The 22,113-nt window shown below is 44.0% G+C and overlaps 2 protein-coding genes across 3 annotated transcripts in view; one reads left to right on the top strand and one right to left on the bottom strand.

Annotated features, from left to right (window-relative positions):
• OTOA (otoancorin) overlaps positions 1-1,056 on the bottom strand; it is a 111,877-nt gene extending 110,821 nt beyond the window's left edge. For both annotated transcript variants that reach the window (XM_056536572.1, XM_056536573.1), the window contains exon 1: positions 1,007-1,056. In XM_056536572.1, coding sequence (XP_056392547.1) covers positions 1,007-1,041 — 35 coding nt within the window. In that variant the 5' untranslated portion in view covers positions 1,042-1,056. The remainder of the gene's footprint in view (positions 1-1,006) is intronic.
• IGSF6 (immunoglobulin superfamily member 6) overlaps positions 857-22,113 on the top strand; it is a 48,578-nt gene continuing 27,321 nt past the window's right edge. The window contains exon 1 of the mRNA XM_056536580.1: positions 857-938. Coding sequence (XP_056392555.1) covers positions 884-938 — 55 coding nt within the window. The 5' untranslated portion in view covers positions 857-883. The remainder of the gene's footprint in view (positions 939-22,113) is intronic.

The raw sequence follows: 22,113 nt of genomic DNA, 5'->3' as shown, positions 1-22,113 counted from the left end.
TGAGATCAGTAAGGAAATGTATACGTTTGTATACAGCAAGAAGATTATCAACCATATAGGCCTAGTTTGGACCATCACTCATCTCATGAATGATCCAAAAAATTTTTGTACAGCCCTAATTTAAAGGGGTACTCCCATGGAAAACTTTTTTTTATCAACTGGTGCCAGAAAGTTAAACAGATTTGTAAATGACTTCTTTTAAAAAATCTTAATCCTTCCAGTACTTTTTAGGGGCTGTATACTACAGAAGGAATGCTTTTCTTTTTGGATTTCTCTGATGTCACGACCACAGTGCTCTCTGCTGACTTCTGCTGTCCATTTTAGGAACTGTCCAGAGCAGGAGAAAATCCCCATAGCAAACATATGCTGCTCTGGACAGTTCCTAAAATGGACAGCAGAGGTCAGCAGAGAGCACTGTGGTCATGACATCAGAGAAATCCAAAAAGATAAACATTTCCTCTGTAGTTTACAGCCCATAAAATGTATTGGAAGGATTAAGATTTTTTAATAGAACTAATTTACAAATCTGTTAAACTTTCTGGCACCAGTTTATTTAAAAAAAAAAATTTCCACGGGAGTACCCCTTTAAAGTGTGTGTTGGTCAATGCATTAGGGCTCTATGCCCTCTAGTGGTCGCTGCAGACAGACAGAATTTTATCGCTTGCGTGTGATTTGAAAATCTGTGGCAGGAGAAAAGAGTTCTAACCACTATAAAGATTATAATATCAGATGAATCTGGAATTTTTTTTTTAACAACATAAAAATCTAAATAGTGTTTGTATATGGATATTTTATTGTTCAAATACTGTATATGTGATTATATTTTTGTATCCAAAAATGCAAAGTACAGTTCCTTTCTAAATGTGTTGGACTAGTCTGGGAAATGCACACCGATTTGTCTAGAGAAACATTTGGGAATACAATGTTCCATGTGACAGGTGAGGAAATAAGACCTCTGCAGCACAGAACAAAGTATTACAATATACCTACTGTACTTGCTGAATACCTTAGGAACCGTGCCAGATCTAGCTCCTTATACATGAAGGTTCCTTGTAGTTTTCCCCTATGGTGCCTGCGCCCTTTGCCGGGATTCACCCTTTAACTACTCAACATCTCATTCCATTTACTTACATGGGTAAGATTCACAAGGTTTCTCCTGTTCATGTATGCCTATAGATGAATACAAAAACAGTTATTGTGTTTAAAGTGTACCTGTCAGATCCCACAAAAAATAATAATGTGTTACTCTGTACCTAATCCTGACCACGTACATCTAATTTTTATGTCTGTATCACCTAAATTTATTTTAAAAATCCCCCTCTTCATTATCTCACAGTGTTGGAAATTCTCTCAGGGGAAGAGGGCGTGTCCCTCTCTTGTGGTGGTGGGAGGTGATTGGTGCTGTAATGGGAGGGGGCGTGTCCCTTCCTTGTGGTGGTGGGAGGTGATTGGTGTGTGATGGGAGGGGGCGTGTCCCTCCCTTGTGGTGGTGGGAAGTGATTGGTGTGTGATGGGAGGGGGCGTGTCCCTCCCTTGTGGTGGTGGGAAGTGATTGGTGTGTGATGGGAGGGGATGTGTCCCTCCCTTGTGGTGGTGGGAGGTGATTTTAGTGTGATGGCAGGGGGCGTGTCCCTCCCTTGTGGTGGTGGGAGGTGATTGGTGTGTGATGGGAGAGGGCGTGTCCATCCCTTGTGGTGGTGGGAAGTGATTGGTGTGTGATGGGAGGGGGCGTGTCCCTCCCTTGTGGTGGTGGGAGGTGATTTTAGTGTGATGGGAGGAGGCGTGTCCCTCCCTATGTGGTGGTGGGAGGCGATTGGTGTGTGATGGGAGGGGGCGTGTCCCTCCCTATGTGGTGGTGGGAGGTGATTGGTGTGTGATGGGAGGGGCATGTCCCTTCTTTGTGGTGGTGGGAGGTGATTGGTGTGTGATGGGAGGGGCGTTTCCCTCCCTTGTGATGGTGGGAAGTGATTGGTGTGTGATGGGAGGGGGCGTGTCCCTCCCTTGTGGTGGTGGGAGGTGATTGGTGTGTGATGGGAGGGGGCGTGTCCCTCCCTTGTGGTGGTGGGAAGTGATTGGTGTGTGATGGGATGGAGCGTGTCCCTCCCTTGTTGTGGTGGGCGGTGATTTTAGTGTGATGGGAGGGGGCGTGTCCCTCCCTATGTGGTGGTGGGAGGTGATTGGTGTGTGATGGGAGGGGGCATGTCCCTTCCTTGTGGTGGGAGGTGATTGGTTTGTGATGGGAGGGGTCGTTTTCCTCCCTTGTGGTGGTCGGAAGTGATTGGTGTGTGATGGGAGGGGGTGTGTCCCTCCTTTGTGGTGGTAGGAAGTGATTGGTGTGTGATGGGATGGGGCGTGTCCCTCCCTTGTGGTGGTGGGAAGTGATTGGTGTGTGATGGGAGGGGGTGTATTCCTTCCTTGTGATAATGGGAGGTGATTGGTGTGTGATGGGATGGGGCGTGTCCCTTCCTTGTGGTGGTGGCAGGTGATTGGTGTGTGATGGGAGCGGACGTGTCCCTTCCTTGTGGTGGTGGGAGGTGATTGGTGTGTGATGGGAGGGGGCGTGTCTCTTCCTTGTGGTGGGAGGTGATTGGTGTGTCTGCTCATGCAGCCTTGTCCATGAGTAATCTCTTCTCCATGACTCATGGACAAGCCTGATGCTGCTGCAGGACTGGTGGGATTTTGAGGAGCCGTTTTCTTTTCTACTTATTCGAAAAATTTAAAACAAACATATTACAAAATGTCTTTTTCATCAATAACAACATATAAAACGTTTTTGGATCTGATAGTGCCATTTAAAGTGGTACTCCGGACCTAAAACATCTTATCCCCTATCCGAAAGAGATAAGAGAAAAGTTGGGAATACCCCTTTAAAGCAGACCTGTCAACAGGAAAACAAAGATGTAAATAAGCGTGTAGCTAGATTTGGCTAGTAATCATGAATCTGGGCATACCTTCTTAATTCAGTAGTCATCCCTATCAACAAAATAGAAGCCTTTCTGTTATTATGCAAATGAGGCTTACATGGCCAGTGGGTGTTCCACAGCACAGCAAAAGCACAGGCAAGTCCAGCCCATATTTCTCCCTATCATGCCCACATAGCCTGCTTGCCTCCGCCGACCTTGTTTGACTCACAGGCACTAAATAAAGAGGACATGGGCTGGACTTACCTCGGCTCTTGCCATGCTGGGAATCGCCCCCTGGACACTTGAGCCTCATTTACATATTAAGAAACAAGCTTATTTTTGGCGCTACAACAATAATACAGTGACCCCCCAACCTACGATGGCCCCGACATATGATGAAATCGACATACAATGGCCTCTCAGAGGCCATCGGATGTCAATGTCAGCATCGACATACGATGCTTTTTTATGTCGGGGCCATCGCATTAAGTGCTATCCGGCAGCGCCAAATGCTTAAGCTGCTGCCGGATAGCAGCTTAATGTTCCCCGTGTGGTGCGGTAAGTATTACTTACCCCTCCACAATGCTACGGGGTGCCCTCCGGGTCCAGCGCTGGTCTTCCGGTGTCTTCTCGGCCCTCTCCGATGACGTCAATACGCTGCTGCACACGTCATCCAATAGGAATGGCGTACGCAGCGGCGTAATGACGTCGCTACGCAGGCCCAGTAAGGCCTTGCGGAAGACAGAAGAGGACCGGAGAAGACAGAAGAGGACCGGAGAAGACAGCAGAGGACCGGAGAAGACAGCAGAGGATCGGAGAAGAGGACCGGAGAAGACAGCAGAGGACCGGAGAAGACAGCAGAGGACCGGAGAAGACCAGGAGAGCCCAGCGGAGGCCGGGGTCACCATCGGGAGCGGCGGGACACCATCGGGAGCGGTGGGAACAGGTGAGTACAGCTTCCTACACTTTACATAGCACAAATCCCTCAACATACGATGGATTCGACAAACGATGGCTCGTTTGGAACGAATTACCATCGTATGTTGAGGGACCATTGTACAGGTAAGCCAATAAGCCTGCTGATGACTAGTCCTATCTAGCCATGGACCTATTTACACCCATTTTCCTGTTGAAAGGTCCACCTTAAACAGCCAAGGTATCTCCTATCCCAGTGGTCTCCAACCTGTGGACCTCCAGATGTTGCAAAACTACAACTCCCAGCATACCCGGACAGCCGTTGGCTGTCCGGGCATGCTGGGAGTTGTAGTTTTGCAACATCTGGAGGTCCGTAGGTTGGAGACCACTGTCCTATCCATGAGAACAGCCAAGCTCCCTGGATACTTGACATGGGACACCTGTGTTGGCCTATTCTCTCCCTGCAGTAAAAATATACTGGGCAGGAAAAGGGCCCCTTAGCGATTGCCAATATACCTTTTTACGGTGAGTACTGATGCATCATACACAGAGTGCGTTGTACATTACTCTAAACCCATCACAATACTGCTCCAGATTTTTCTCCATCACACCTTTCATCCACAATTAGTCAGATCTCTTTGAACCTGACATCAAACCTTCATTCTGACAGCGCTTTGTTATTCCTCAACATTGTATCACAGTCCCATTGTTTCCTGGTCCTCAGGCAGAGTTGAGAAATGTTAAAGGGGTTACCCAGGAAAAACTTTTTTATATATATCAACTGGCTCCAGAAAGTTAAACAGATTTGTAAATTACTTCTATTAAAAAAAATCTTAATCCTTTCAGTACTTATGAGCTTCTGAAGTTGAGTTGTTCTTTTCTGTCTAAGTGCTCTCTGATGACACCTGTCTCGGGAACCGCCCAGTTTAGAAGCAAATCCCCTGAGCAAATCCTCTTCTACTCTGTGCAGTTCCCGAGACAAGCAGAGAGCACTGTTGTCAGACAGATAACAACAACTCAACTTCAGCAGCTGATAATTATTGAAAGGATTAAGATTTTTAATAGATGTAATTTACAAATCTGTTTAACTTTCTGGAACCAGTTGATATACATTTTTTTTTTTTCCTGGAATACCCCTTTAAGGCATCACAAAACTGAAGAGGTCTCACATCTTATTATCAAAGGATGATAAAAGAGGAGGGCTGAAACTGGCAGAATCATACATAGAAGCTGTGACTGTATACATTACTATACATTACTTTCATTGCGTTATAGATAAAGAGTGTTATAATTTAGATCATAGGCCATGGCAGTGTTCCCAACTAAGGTATCTCCAGCTGTTGCACAACTACAACTCCCAGCATGCCCGGACAGCCAAAGGCTTTCTGGGCATGCTGGAAGTTGTAAGGCTTAATAAAAAGGCTTAAAGAAAATAACCTTATAACAAAGCGCCAATATGGGTTTATGCGGGATTGGTCCTGTCAGACTCATCTGATCAGCTTCTATGAGGAGGTCAGTTATAGATTGGACAGGAGTGAAGCTGTGGATGTTATATATCTGGATTTTTCTAAGGCGTTTGATACTGTGCTGAATAAAATGGGTTAGTACATAAAATAAGGATGCTGGGACTAGGGGCAGATATATGGAAAGGGGTTATAGCAACAGATTTGTAAATTACTTCTATTTAAAAATCTTAATCCTTCCAGTACTTATCAGCTGCTGTATGCATCACAGGAAGTTCTTTTCTTGTTGAATTTCCTTTCTGTCTGACCACATTGCTCTCTGCTGACATCTCTGTCCATGTCAGGAACTGTCCAGAGCAGCATAGGTTTGCTATGGGGATCTGCTCCTGCTCTGGACAGTTCCTGATATGGAAAGAGATATCAGCAGAGAGCACTGTGGTCAGACTCGAAAGAAATTCCAGAAAGAAATACAACTTTTTGTGGAGCATACAGCAGCTGATAAGTACTGGAAGGATTAAGATTTTTAAATATAAGTAATTTATAAATCTGTTTAACGTTCTGGCACCAGTTGATTAAAAAAAAAATAATAATTGTTTTCCACCGGAGTACCCCTTTAAAGAGTACCTGTTAGCAAACCATATTTTCTAAACTTACTCAGATTATATTCCCTAACTACTCCTAACACCCCTCCTACACTTAATTTTTTTTTTTACCAAGCTCTGTATCATACCTTTCCCCTTGCTTACATTTTGTGAGCTCCCGGCAGGAGAAAGTGGGCGTTCCCCAGCAGGACCAATGTCACTAAAGCCTGTGAGAGCTGTGCCTCGCCATTCTCGCCACTTCCTGTGTTTGGTCTCCTGCCAGGCAAGGAGGAGACCAAACTAACTGTTTGACTTGCGCAGGGAACAGAACAGAGCCACCTAGCGGCCATTTTTTCAATCACATTTAAAACATATAAAGGTTGGGAATTTTAAAGGGGTTATCCACCATAACGTTATTATAGTACATACCTGTCAGGCTATCTGGGTATTTCCCATTGGAATTTAGTCTCTTAAACTACACATCCCATAGTTCCATGCTTGTAAGTGTGAAGTTACATTCCTCCCTCTCACACATCAGCCACCCCACCCATTGCAGTACAAAAAAGCCCAAAAGACCACTGTTTTCTAATCAGGGTGCCTACAGCTGTTGCTAAATTATCTCTCTGTCGCTCCAACCAGTGAAGCAGGACAGGTTCCCTTTGCACAACTGACTAGTGATGTCAGGTCTGCAACCTGGGAAATCCCAAAACATGAGTACAGTAGTTTTGTATGCTTTTAAAAATAAATATTGGGGTGAAAATGACATAAGAATTGTGAGAAAACCGTCACACACAGGTACAAACACTATATTATGAACTACACTAACTTTACAGCCCCTGTAGCATAGTCAAATAAAAAATAATCCTGGAATACCCCTTTAACAGCAAGTAAAAAGCAAAGTGTCTTATACTTACATAAGGAACCATATATTAAAAGTTTAGTTTGGTGACAGGTACTCTTTAATGACCTTGTAGAGGAGGAGTAGAATTTCAATATTTGCAAATGATATAAATTGGGTAAGGTGATCACCACAGAGGATGATAATATAATATTACAGAGGGATCTGGGGAAGCTGGAGGCATGGGAACAGACATGGCAAAAGAGATTTATTGTGGATAAATGTAAGGTTATGCACTTGGGCTGTAAAAATAAAATGTACAATTATGTGCTTAATAATAAGACATTAGATAAAACTTCTACCGAAGAGGACTTGTGGATATTGGTGGACAGTAAACTTGACTTTAGTGATCAGTGCCAGGTAGTGGATGCCAAGGCTAACAAAGTCATAGGATGTATCAAGACGAGGATAGAGGCTCGTGACAAGGACATAGATTTGCCTCTGTATAAATCACTAGTCAGACCACATATGGAGCATTGTGTCCAATTTTGGGCCCCTGTATATGATAAGGACATGGCCAAAGAGGGTGCAGAGGAGGAAGACAAAGATAATTATTATTAATTAGGATCACAGGACCAAGACAGGTTATCAAGCTTGGGGTTATTGGGGGAGATTTATCAAAACCTGTGCAGAGTAAAGGTTGCCCAGTTGCCCATAGCAACCAATCAGATCGCTTCTTTCATTTTTCAAAGGCCTTGTTAAAAATGAAAGAAGCAATCTGATTGGTTGCTATGGGCAACTATACCACTCTTCCTCTACACTGGTTTTGATGAATCTCCCCTATTTAGTTTGGAGAAAAGACGTCTTAGGGGGATATGATCACAATGTACAAATATATGAATGGACAGTACAGAGATCTTTCTAGTGATCTTTTTATACCTTGGCCGGTAACCATGACAAGGAGGCACCCTCTACGTCTAGAGGAAAGAAGGTTTCACCATCATCACAGATGGGGATTCTTTACTGTAAGAGCAGTGAGACTATGTAACTCTCTGCCACATGATGTTGTGATGTCTGACTCAAAGTTCAAGTGGACACTAGATTTTTGGGGATAGAACATTGCTCCAGGGGTTAAAGGGGAACTCCGGTGGAAAAAAATGTTTTCGAATCAACTGGCTCCAGAAAGTTAAGATTTGAAAATTACTACTATTTAAAAATCTTAACCCTTCCAGTACTTATCAGCTGCTGTATTCTCCAGATATACTACAGAGAAATGTGTGAAGTTTGTTCCAGTCTGACCACTGTGCTCTCTGCTGACACTTCTGTCCGTGTCAGGAACTGTCCAGAGCAGAGAGGTCTTCTATGGGGATTTGCTTCTACTCTGGACATTTCCTGAAATGGACAGAGGTGTCAGCAGAGAGCACTGTGGTCAGACTCGAAAGAACTGTCATATACCTCAGAATATTCCCCAATGCATACTGCAAACACTACAAACATCATACCACAAAACACTGTATGAAAACACTGTGATAAAATAGCAGCAAAAGTAAAAAAAAAATCCACTTTTTACCCCTTGACTATATATATATATATTTTTTTTTAGAGAAAGAAAGAAGAGGGACAACAGCGTCCCTTCCATGTCACAGGCAGATACAGGTACAGCTTCTTAGAGAAATTCACTAAACAGCAACTCATCTTCCTGGCCCCTAAAAGTGCGAGCACCAGAATAATAATATAGGTTCCCCCAGCAGTCTGTGCAAGATAACATACTACAATGTACATAAAATCCCGTAGAAAGATAAATGTCTAGGTACTAACCTCAGCTCGTAGTCTTCCCAACCACGCAGACCTGTGTGCGCCCAATACTCTGGAGATCCTGTAGCAGCAGAAAACTTCAGCTCTGTGTAATAAGGTCAGTGGCGTCAGCGGTGGGATTGTAATATATATACCGGGGGGAGTTCACAATACAACCCCAGATCTCATTACAGTCTGACCAGGAAATCGGATGACACAGGTGTTCTTGTGGCTGCAGCCGTACCTCGCCCCACACAAGGTCCCTGTTCTTACGCTTGTATCCAGATTGATTTTTTTTCTAGAATGTATTGTTGGATCTCTCTATATTTCTACTGATGTTTTATGTGCTGACAAAAGTGTTTTTATGCTTCCACTCCTGCTGGAACTGAATCACATTTTTGGTTAAAACAAAGAATGAAGAAAAGAAATTGGCAGGGAATGCAGATGACAAATTACCCCAAAATATCACACATGACCAACTACCTTTTCAGCGCCACCTGCTGTCAGAAGGGACACACTTTAGCCCCTTCCTGACCCATGGCGTACATTTCCGGCATGGATCGGGTGAGGGAGCCAAATCCATCCATACTAGACCAGTCATTTAACTGTTTGAATGCTGTGATCAATAATTATTTCAGCATTTAAATAGCTTTTGTCATGTGTCCCTGGTGTTGAGTGATCCAGTTGGCAACCATGGCCTCAGCACCTGCTGTGACTCGGCTATTGATACAGCCTGTACCAATAAAGCATTGATTTCATAGATGCATAAGGTTGTATTCACACCACGTTTTGCAATTACGGTCACGGATTCAGCTGGGAAATGTGAAAACCCGTGCTCCCGTATCCTAGCCGGACCCGGCCTGCATCTCATTCATTTGAATGAGCCAACTGGAGTCAGATAGTTGACTCCGGTTGGCCCATTTTTGCCCTGTATACGGTTTGCTGGCCGGACTGAAAACCCTAGCATACCCAGACCTGGTGCAAGAATTTATGCCACCTTAGGCGAAAGCTAATTTTACTGCCCTTGACCCTGCCCATTGGCTCCTCCCGATGTATGGAGGCAGGCATGATGTCAGGATGTTGGAGGGACCTGTCTGCCTGTGCTCCTCCAGCAGACTGAAAAATGCTGATTATAGTACGGGTGGGGTGGGGGTAGCGTGGCGGGGTTTTGCTCCATGAGCACATGCTTTGGATGAGCTGGTGCTTCGGATGCTGGCTAACTTTATTAGGCAGAGCAGCACCCCAAATCAAAAGGGCGCTCTAGGCGGCTGCCTATTTTGCCTATATTTTTGCCCAGCTAGGATACAGGAGTGCCCGGTTTTCACATTTCCCAGCCGGATCTGGTGACCTTGGTGTGAATGCAGCCTTACATTGATCTAAATAAGTAATCGAAAGATTGCTTACAATAGGCCTCTAGTGGGGTTACAAAAAGTCTTAAAAAAAAGAAAGAAAATGTTTTTAAAAATTATCACAAAAAAGGGAAAGATGCCTGGCGCCGACAAAAGAAAAACATTTTTTTTTTATTATATTATTATATATTATTGTCTGGGCATGCTGGGAGTTGTAGTTTTGCAGAAGCTAGAGACACACTGTTTGAAACCACTGGGTTAATGCTTTGCAAAAAATAAAAAATAAAAAAAAACATATAAAAAGTTTTCAACTCTGACAGTGCCCATTTAAAATGTATATATCGCCACATAAATGTCTAAAGCAGTGTGTCCAGCTTCTCTTACCAAAGGCTATCAGGTCTTTCTGCAAGGTGAAGCTACTATCAACTGGCTCCAGAAAGTTAAACAGATTTGTAAATTACTTTACTATTAAAAAAATCTTAATCCTTTCAGTACTTATGAGCTGCTGAAGTTGAGTTGTTCTTTTCTGTCTAAGTACTCTCTGATGACACCTGTCTCGGGAACTGCCCAGAGTAGAAGCAAATCCCCATAGCAAACCTCTTCTACTCGGTGCAGTTCCCGAGACAAGCAGAGATGTCAGCAGAGAGCACTGGTCCCAGACAGAAAGAACAACTCAACTTCAGCAGCTGATAATTATTGGATATTAAGGATTAAGATTTTTTTAATATAACTAATTTACAAATCTGTTTAACTTTCTGGAGCCAGTTGATATAAAAAAAAGTTTTTTCCTGGAATACCGCTTTAAGGTATTAGCACCAGCAGTGACTGGTGTCAATTTAGATAAATGACTGACAATATATAGTTGCATCAAATCCGCTGCAGTGGTAGGTGCTTTTGCAGCAGTTTTAAAGGCAGACCCACCCCCTCTGATATACTTATGTAAAGTTTTCCAACCAGTGTGCCTCCATCTGTTGCAAAACTACTATACCCAGCATGCCCAGACAGCCGTTAGCTGTCCGGGCATGCTGGGAGTTGTAGCTTTGCAACAGCTGGAGGCACCCTGGTTGGGAAACACTGACTTATGCCCTAACACATCTTGAGGGCGGCACATCCTGCTTTTAGTGATTCAGCTTCGCAGTTAGAACATTGCTAGAACACCACATGATCTGTTTATATGTACATGTATTCTGCTCACAGTACCTCTCGGGAAATAGTGTGAATTAGATTTTCCTAGCCGCAGGTTTCTTATTGAGGAACAGAAAAAAAAAAAAAAAAAAAACTGGATAAAATAAATCGGGATAGACATATTTCGTTTTCAATCACTCTTGCTCAGAAAAGAACAATTTCAGAAAAATGTTATATTAGAACAAATAATAAGGAACAAGCTGGATTAGCAATTCAAATGGTCACTATTGTTTCATTTCTCTCAATGTGTTAGTCTATGTAAACTGTAACATTTTTGTATATTTTACTTCCTTTACCAAAAATAACTCTTACCCCAGAAAAAACTGCTATAATGTCTTGGCCACTAGGTGTCACCCTTCCTTACAATCTGCTGTCCACTGCCTGTTGTTAGGGCAATTCTGTCTCTAGTAAAAGACACAGGAAGACCGAGCACAGGAAGTGAAAGCAGGGCATAACATCTGCTCTTTGCTGCAGAGGGAAAGAAAGTGGAAAAGACTGTGTATCTGTATACTGTGTCCATTCTCTAGAGCAGGGTTCTCAAACTCCCGGCCCATGGGCCATTTGCGGCCTGCAGAACGAAAGTTTGTGGCCCGCGCCAGGTATGTAGTGAAGAAAACGGTGTCTTGAAGCAGTTTTGTGTCCTGAGCAGAGCAGAGACTGCACACGCCCCCCATCAACCAATCACAGTGTCTCAGCACTCAGCACAGTGACTCAGCACTTTCCTCAGCTATTCGGGACACAGAACGCTTCAAGACACAATTTTCTTCACTACTCCGGAGAGGAGAAGCGCAGTGCAGGACAGGTAAGATTGTCTATGTGTGTGTCTGTCTATGTGTGTGTGTGTGTGTGTGTGTGTGCATGTGTGAATGTCTGTCTGTGTGTGTGTGCATGTGTGTGTGTCTGTCTGTGTGTATGCGCATGTGTGGATGTCTGTCTGTCTGTCTATGTGTGCGTGTGTCTCTGTCTGTCTGTCCATGTGTGTGTGCATGTGTGTGCCTGTCTGTCTATGTGTGTGTGCATGTGTGTGTGTCTGTCTGTCTAAGTGTGTGTGCATGTGTGTGTCTGTCTGTCTGTGTGCATGTGTGTGTGTCTGTGTGAGTCGGGGGGGGGGGGGCGAACCTTGTACTACCGAATGTGGGGAACCTGCTGCCTACCTAATGTGGGGAACTTGCTGCCTACCTAATGTGGGGAACCTGCTGCCTACCCAATGTGGGGAACCTGCTGCCTACCTAATGTTGGGAACCTGCTGCCTACCTAATGTTGGGAACCTGCTGCTACCTAATGTGGGGAACCTGCTGCCTACCTAATGTGGGGAACCTGCTGCCTACCTAATGTGGGGAACCCTCAGAAGTAGCACCCCCATCATCCGTCAGCTCATGCTATTACCACACGGGGTAGGGAGAATGGGGGGGTTGCTGGTGGATGATGGGGGTGCTACTGCTGGTGGAGGGTGTTGCTGGTGGATGATGAGGGGCGTATGATGAGGGCATTATATGTAATGGGCGCATGCGGCCCAGCCTCACCCAGCTGCTACCTCCAGTGGTCCCTGGATAATTTGAGTTTGAGACCCCTGCTCTAGAGGATCCTCACCGTCCCTGAAAGATAAATCAAGGCTTGCCTCATATTTCAGCTGCACTGAAGTGCTTCGTGCAACCCGCTTCCTTGCTGAGCTGTGTGTACACTATGCTGCCACCTGTCTGTATCTAATCTCCCTCTATCTGTAGTCTTCAGCAGCAACTCATTGCTTAGTGTAACCCCTTCCTTGCTGTGCTGCTGCTGTTACTTTAATTTCTGCAAACTCAGCACCTTGTCAGTGAATAGGTTATCCAGCAATAAAAATTATTGTTTGTCGGCAGCACACCTCCACGTGTAACAAGTAATGTGCCACTGACATAAAAGGAGGTGAAGATCTGACTCCAAATAACTGGGCCATGTATAGGATCTTTACAATGAGTGCAGATCATGCTTATATTAGGCAATTATCTGCCCCTGTACAAGGAGTCACAAGCCTTGAAACATTGCTGTAAAAGAAAGGATACATTACACGGTGTCCATTTGTCAAGATCACTCCTGTAAGCTCTATTAGAAGAAGATAACCCCTTAAAATGCTGCAGACACAGTATACATAATTGCACCCAAGTGTATTTTCCTATAGAATGCTATTTCACTGCTGTAGCATCTTGTTGTAAGTCTTATAACCTCCTCCATAAAGTGCTCACTCCTGCATTTCAAAGCCTTATACAGCAAAGAGGCTTTCTCTAGCAGATGGTGCTGTACGTTCGTCCATGTACACAGGAGAAGTCTCTTAATGATCCGCCGTGTGTCACCAGTAATGTTTCTGACAGCGCGGAGCCATAATTATACCCAGCAAGCCAGCACCATCCCGCCGGGCAAGGTCACTACTTATCATAATGGACTCAGATGTACCAGTCAGAAAGAAACAACACTTATTGATTTTCGTATTCTACCAAACACTCTGTGCTTTGTAGAAGTAAAACGACTGCCTACAATATGTAAGTTTGGAGTGTCTACTAAAATTAAAAGATAAATATAATTAATATTAATAATGAAAGAAAAAGATAAAGAAGAAGCTGGGGCCCCATGTATCAATATTATTTGCATATGCATGCCATTGCTTCAATTTGTCACATTTAAAGGGGTACTCCACAGAATTTTTTTTTCTCTTCATTATGCCCGGCCTGCAAAAAGAAAACTTTTAACTCACCTCCTGGCGATCCTTTGATATTGCTCTCCCATCTTCTGGGCCATGGTCATCTTCTGCATTCTGGGGCCCGAAACGTCAGACTGCGCTGAGCTTATCACCGGCCGCAGGAATGTCCCGCCTTGGTCAGTGATACGCTGGGCGGCAGTGTAATGTAACAGGCCCGGGCACCAGGAGAAAGGACAGGCCCGGGCCCCTTACATCACACTGCCACTCAGGGTATCACTGGCCAAGGCGGGACATTCCTGCGGCCGGTGATACGCTCAGCGCAGTCTGACGTGTCGGGCCCCAGAATGCAGAAGAAGACCATGGCCCAGAAGATGCAGGAGAGATGGATCAGCAGAGGATGAGTTAAAGTTTATTTCTCTTTTTGCAGCCCAGGCATAATGGAGAGATAAAACAACTCAGTGGAGTACTCCTATAATACTGCAAAACAGTAGGTGCTTTTGATTTGTTTGGTTTATTGGGGCATTTTATGCTAGGTTGCCAAAAGGGCCCATGCACACTATGGATTTTCCACTCAGAATTAACACTGCTTGTAGCAAAATGCCATTTATCTCAATAGGATTCTGCTGCTCCGTGCACACTACAGTGGTTTTGTAACAAAACTTCTGACGCGGGTCCAGATATCACCGAAAGAATGAACATGTTTATTCTTTCAACTAAATCCCCCTGGAAAAGCCCATTAGTTAGTGGGACTTTACATTTCAAGGGTTAATTTCCTCTGCAAATTGTAATTAAAATTAACCCTGATTGCAGGAGATGTGGATCCGCTGATGAATTTAGCGAGAAAATTCCTTGCTAAATTTTCATAGTATGCAGGGGCCCTTAAAGGGGTACTCCCGTGGAAAACTTTTTTTTTTTTTAAATCACCTGGTGCCAGAAAGTTAAACAGATTTGTAAATTACTTCTATTAAAAAAATCTTAATCCTTAAAGTACTTTTTAGGGGCTGTATACTACAGAGGAAATGCTTTTCTTTTTAGATTTCTCTGATGTCACGACCACAGTGCTCTCTGCTGACCTCTGCTGTCCATTTTAGGAACTGTCCAGAGCAGACGCAAATCATCATAGCAAACATATGCTTCTCTGGACAGTTCCTAAAATTGACAGCAGAGGTCAGCAGAGAGCACTGTGGTCATGACATCAGAGAAATCTAAAAAGTAAAGCATTTCCTCTGTAGTATATAGCCCCTAAAAAGTACTGGAAGGATGAAGATTTTTTTAATAGAAGTAATTTACAAATCTGTTTAACTTTCTGGCACCAGTTGATTTTAAAAAAAAAGTTTTCTAGGAGTAGTCTATTGCAGAATATTCCCACTCTGTTGTGCTTGGGCAAAAAAAATAAAAATGAAAATAAACTTTCACGCACCTTCCTGCGTACCCCCAGAGCACCGTTCCAGCTGATCGGTCCTCCGGTCCCGCCTTCTTCCTGTGCACGGATCGTCACACGGAGCTTAGCCTATCACCTATCTAGGCAGGACATCACTGCGGCCGGTGATAGCCTGAGCGCCCTGTGACCATCCATACAAAAGAAGAAGACCGGACCAGAGGACCGATCAGCTGTAGCAGCGCTTCGGGGAACGCAGGAAGGTGAGTAAAAGTTTGTTTTCATTTTTTTTTTAAGCCCGGGCACAACAGAGTTGGAATAGTCTGCACTAGACTACTCCTTTAAGCTACAGACAGACACAAATGTTGTTTGGCATTTGTTTGTTTTTTTGCCTAAAAAAAATGGCACCAAAAAATGCCCTTTCTTTCTTTTTTCTCCTCTGATGCAGTTTTGTAAAAAAAAATTAAAAAAATTGTCCATTACAGTAATTTTTTCCTGCATTTTTCACAAGTCATGTTATTCTTAAATCATGTTTAATATTATCCAAACTCCATAAGACCAATGAAGGTCTACAGTGTATAAACTAGAGCCCTGCATTGGAATCACGATCCCATGGGACCCACCCCAAAATGTGCGGGTGTGGCTGGTCAGGAGGCTGCTGTGGGCGGGAGCGGGCGTCAGGTGCTATGCCTGCGGGTCCCGCAAATCCCACACTGCTGCAAAAAAGGGAAAGATGCCTGGCGCCGACAAAATTAAAAATGTATTTCCCGCCCCGGCCTGCACGCTTGTGTTTCCCCTCCTCCTGCAGCGCCGTGAGTGAGGTGCTGGCCAGGAAGGGGATCCACGCTTGCACATCTCGGGAAGGCGATGCTGCTCTGGAACCCCAGCTCAGCTTCAGGTACCCCAGTCCTCCCTGTCACTTGTCCTCCTCTCTGTCACTCCTGTTTTCACCCCTGTTCCCCCCCATTCAGTCGTCTGTAACCCCTGTTCCTCCCATTCAGCCCTCCTACACCCCTGCTATACACATGGATTGCACCCTAGTTTCTGTACTACATACACTAGGGTGCAATGCTCTGCACATATGCCCATTTATATAGCAATGTACATTGTTAGCGGGAGCGGGCGGGATTGGGCACAGATGTTAGCAGGAGTGGGTGGGATTGGACAAAGATATTGCGTGAGCGGCGGGAGAGGAGAAAACACCCTTCGAGAGCGGGCGGGAATGGACAGAAATTTACCGGGATCGGGATTTTAAAAAAAACAGTCCTCCACAGGGCTCTAGTATAAACCCCCTTTACATAAAACCAATATATCTTTATTGTAACTCCTTTTATGGTCCTTTTAATTAATATTTAAAATGATTTAAAAGCATTGGGCCTCGTTCACATGGGGAAAATTTGTGGAATGTCCGTCTGGAAAATAAGGGCATTCATTCCAGGAAATAGCATGTTCCACTGATGCAAGGACGGCTCAGAAATGCGCCATCTCCATAGACTGCAATGCATTCCTGAGCGGATTCTGCCGAAACAATTGACTTGTCAACATATGCAATGGAAATTCCACCGTGTGCACAGTGCCGCAGAATCCCATTGAAATTAATCGTATTCCACTTAAAAATTCCTTCGTGTAAACATACCCTGAAATGTTAGTGGAGGCTGCAACATGCAATGGAAAATTCCACTCCAAGAACAAGCCTTAAAGGGGTACTCCGGTGGAAAACTATTATTTTCATATCAACTGGCTCCAGAAAGTTATACAGATTTGTAAATGACTTCTATTTAAAAATCTTAATCCTTCCAGTACTTATCAACTGCTGTATACTACAGAGGAAGTTGAGTTATTCTTTTCTGTCTAAAGGAAGAGAAGAAAAAAAGAGAGAGAGGACAGCGCCTCGTGTAATCCTGCAAGTAAGGAGAAGGGGTGACAGTCTAAAAAATGGACTCTCACCTGTTACACCTCTTGGTTTTGTGCATATCACCCCAAATTCCGGGGTACCAGGGAACTGCAAGCGGACCACAGTGCTCTCTGCTGACACCTCTGTCCATGTCAGGAACTGTCCAGAGCAGGAGAGGTTTGCTATGGGGATTTGCTCCTACTCTGGACAGTTCCTGACATGGACAGAAGTGTCAGCAGAGAGCACTGTGGTCAGACAGAAAAGAACTACTCAACTTCCTCTGTAGTATACAGCAGCTAATAAGTACTGGAAGGATTAAGATTTTTTAATAGAAGTAATTTACAAATCTGTTTAACTTTCTGGCACCAGTTGATATAAAAAAAATTGTTTTTCACTGGGGTACTCCTTTAATGAAAATAGGTCATAAGTCACCATTTATTGCACAACGCTCTCACATTTTTACATTGTGAATTTCTTAGCAGAAATCAGATTTGTGTCTATTTTCTATCTCACTGTGTTTATGATCATAGTGCGCCATCTACTGACAGTGACATGTACAGCTTCTTGCTTATACCAAAACAAGGTATCAACATATCTACAGCAGTGCATGGGTAAAATAGGAACATTTCAGCACTTAAGAGTTTGGTGAAAACCAGAAGCAGACAGTTCCAAAATACAGAAAAAGGACCAAATCTTTCCATTATAGTTCTTCAGACTGTCAGTTCTATCCTGGATTTAGTTATGAATACTGACCAAACAATGAACACAATACTATGGCCTAAATTTACAAATGCAGGATTGTGGCACAATTTATGCCAAAAATTGAGTTACAAAGTGTCTGCCTGCGCCACATTTACTATTAACTTATATACAAGCAGACACACTGAAGCGATGTGCGAGTCGCCGCGCATGCGCCCTATGAGCTAGGCCGAGAGCTGCCGCGATGTGCGAGTATAGTGCGCATTCGCACGGCAACGTGCACATTGCAATGTGTCTGCTCGTAGCAGCGTATTGCCACTCTGAGCAGGCAACTGTAAGGGCAGAAAGGGTCAAATGTAAAGAGCGGCAAAGTACAAAGTCAGCAGATAGGAGCAAAGTTTGAGAACAAGCAACAGGTCAGGTCACAGGAGACTACGTCTTAGATGGTGATTGGCTGAGCGGGCCATCACTCCTGTACGTCTCTGAAGGTAGGAGCTGGAGACATCATGGGCCTGTTGTCCCGAGAGTCAGGCGCCATAAAGGAAATCACAGGGGATCAAAGCAGTTGGACCCCCCATGATCAGACACGTATCCCCAATCCTATAAATATGGGATAAATATCCCCCCACTCCCCGAAAAACTCCTTTATGGTCTATTCACACGTACAGTATTCTGCGCAGATTTGATATGCAGGATTTTCTGCTGCAGATTTCAATGTAAACTAAATGACTGAACACAGCTTCAAATCCTGCGCATCAAATCTAAGCAGAATACTGTACGTGTGAATAGACCCTTGAGGCAGAATTATAAAACTATCCAGAAGAAAATAAATAAATAAATAATGGTCTTTGTTGCCCAGAGCAGCCAATCACAGGGCAGCTTTCCTTTCGGCTTGATGGAATAGTGCTGAGATCCATGCTGTTCCATCCAGCAAACCCCAATTCATATGTCCGGCGGCCAAAGTGACAAACATCATTAAAAGAATTAAGGCGTAGCTGTCATTTCAGGTGACTTTTCCTGATAAGCATCCCTGTGTGTATACATGAGGGAGCAGCACTATTTCTGGACATTAAAGGGGTAGTCCAGTGGTGAACAACTTATCCCCTATCCTGAGGATAGGGGATAAGTTTGAGATCGCGGGTGGTCCGACCGCTGGGGCCCCCTGCGATCTCCTGTACGGAGCACCGACAGCCCATGGGAAGGGGGCGTGTCGACCTCCGCACTTCTCCGGCTATGCCATAGAGATGTATTGAGGGGGCGTGTCGGCTGCCGCTTCGTGCGGAGGTTGACACCCACTATCTGGCCAGAGAGCCTGGCCCCCGTACAGAGAGATCGCAGGGGGCCCCAGCGGTCGGACCCCCGCGATCTCAAACTTATCCCCTATCCTTAGGATAGGGGATAAGTTTTTCACCACTGGACTACCCCTTTAATTTGTAAATGATGCTTTTTAGCAGATTTCTGGTGTACAGGCTTTATCTATAGTTTGCAGTTCTCCCCGAGCTATGGCTATGCTGAAGTGGGAGGATGAATAGCAGAGTGGAAGGAATATACTGAAGTAATGCTATCCATCCACCAATCCACTGCAGCATAGCCACGCCCACTGGAGACCATGTGACTTATAACATACCGTCTCTGGCCACATGGAATGCTGGAAAAGGTCTGAGACAAAAAAACAAAAAAAAATTAAAGGGTTACTCCGCTCCCCAGCATCCTGAACATTGAGTTCCTAACTCTGTGCGTGGGCTTCCATGTTCACGCCCGCCCCATCATGTGATGTCACATCCCGCCTCCTCAATGCAAGTCTATGGGAAGGGGGCGCGACGGCCGCCACACCCCCTTCCCATAGACTTTCATTGAAGGGGCAGGCCGTGACATCACGAGGGGGTGGGCGTGAACATGGAAGCCCACGCACAGAGTTAGGAACTCAATGTTCAGGATGCTGGGGAGCGGAGTAACCCTTTAAGACTTGCACTACAGCACTTCTGGATGTAGGTTCCATGCATGAAAATGGGACAAAGCTGAATGGAGCTCCGAGACAAATGTAACCTAGCCTTACTTAGCATCATGTGCTTAAAGGCTGATGAAAAAGAAATCCTGGAATACCCCTTTAAGATATGACATGAACAATGAAACTAAATCTAAGGCTAGATGCACAGAAGACCGCATATTGCATCATATCCATTTTCATCATATAAAATTTATAGGTTTTCTATGAAAAAGGAAGTACAAAATGTAACTTCCCTTTTGTCTTTTATAACTGACTATTTATGCACATAAATGGAATTTGTCGGCTCTGTATACTGCTAAGTGTACACACAACAGTGTATCCTAAAAAGCTATCTGGAAGTGCAGTCAGGGCTTCAGGATTAGACATAACTAAACATTACAAGGTTGCCCATTGATATTTCAAATGTAGTGTCACTTCCTGTATTTGGACCCTGCATTTGAGCCCAGGCAATGGAACTAGTTTTTCTTACAAGTTAAAGGGGTATTCTGGTTTCAGAAAACTGTATTTAAAGGGTTACTCTGCCCCTAGATAGCTTATCCCCTATCCAAAAGGATAGCGGATAAGATGTATGATCGTGGGGATCCCGCCGATGGGACCCCCGCAATCTCTCCTGCAGAATCCCCGTTCCTAAGCTGCGCGGAGCGAGGATCGCTCCGTGGCTGATGATGGGCAATACAGGGGAGAGAGTATCGTGATATCATGGCTCCTCCCCCTCATTGCAAATCTATGGGAGGGGGCGTGACGGCCGTTGGTAAAGAACTACAGGAAACGTTTGATCTCTGTAGTTGCAAACAAAAGTTTCTGTACTAAATATTAAAGGGGTTATCCACCATAAGGTGATTTTAGTAGGTACCTGGCAGGCAGTATCTACCTGGCAGGAAAGGATCTGCACTTTTCTTGGGGCTAAATGGCTATGTTGTGAGATTACCATAATACTGTGGCTAGCTTTTTGTGAACTGGTGTTTCCTGTTTGAATTCTCTTTTTGACTACAAATCCCACAATTCCATTTTCCTCCCTCCCACACATCAGCCACCCCACCCATTGAAACATAAATGAGGTGCATCCATTCAAAGACCTGTGGTTTTCAATCAGGGTGCCTACAGCTGTTGCAATAGTTGCAGATTGATCTCTCTCCCATCAAGCGATCCCTTCACCCATTGAAGCAGACAGGCTCCCTGTCATCAGCTGACTAGTGAGTCAGGTCTCGGCCGCATTGCAACCTGGGAAAAATCTGAGACAACAGTAATTTTGTATGCTGATAAAAATAAATATGGGGTGAAAATCACAGAAGAATTGTGAGAAAACCATCACACACAGGTACAGACACTATATTATGAACTACACTAACTTTACAGCCCCTGTAGCATAGTAAAAAAAAAAAAAAAATCCTGGAATACCCCTTCAGGACCAACACAAGTAAACCTGTACGCCCCTGAAAGACCAGGCCTGTTTTTTCAAATCAGGGATGTCTGTCTTTATTAGAGAATAACTCTGGTAACGTTTTGCCAATCACGATAATTCTGACATTGTTTTTTTTGTCACAAGTTGTCCTTCATGTACATAGTAAAAGTAAGCCGATATCATTTGTAGTTTTTTTTTTACAATGCAAAAAATCATGAAATTTTAAAAAAAATTAAGATTTTTTGCTATTTTAACACTAATAGGTTGCATATATTTATACTTACTGACCAAATAGTTCATGAAACTTTTACTTTCAGATGTCTACTTTATTTTGACAGCATTTTTTTTGTTTTTAATTCACATTTTAAATTAATTAGAAGCCTAACAATTTAACTTGAAATTTTGAAAATTTGAAAAGTACATCTTTTTTTTATGTGCTATGCAAGGTTTGCAGAAATTTGAAGGTGGTAGAACATAGGAATACCCCCTAAATGACCCCATTTTAAAAACTAGACCCCTCAATGTATTCGCTAGGGGGTACAGTGAGTATTTTAACACCATAGTTTTTTGGCAGGAATTATTACAAAGTCAGTGTTAAAAATTCAAAATTTGCATTTTTTCACAAATGCATCATTTGTGGGACATATTTTTTGTACATCGCTTCTGATATTGCAAGAAAGGCACCCTATATTTTATTACGCTGCTCCTCCCGTGTTTGGAAATCCCCCCGCTTAGGCCATATTTGGTTCCTTGGCCGCTTGGTAGGACCCAGAAGGAGAGAAGCGCCATTTGGCTTTATGGGCATCATTTTAGGCCGAATGGAATATAGGCCGCACTTCATGCCTGCAAAGGGTTTTAGCTGCCAGAACCATATAAAACTCCCTCAAGTGACCCCATTTTGGAAACTACACCCCCTAAAGTATTCATCTAGACCAAAAGTGTACTTTGAGTCCTTATTGTGTGGCTGGAATGGATACAAAATCAGTGGCAAAATTTAAATTTTCTTTTTTTTTTTCACAATTGCATCATTTGT

The sequence above is a fragment of the Hyla sarda genome, chromosome 8, assembly GCF_029499605.1.
Source record: "Hyla sarda isolate aHylSar1 chromosome 8, aHylSar1.hap1, whole genome shotgun sequence".
NCBI classification, from domain to species: domain Eukaryota; kingdom Metazoa; phylum Chordata; class Amphibia; order Anura; family Hylidae; genus Hyla; species Hyla sarda.
This window is presented reverse-complemented; position numbering and strand designations above follow the sequence as displayed.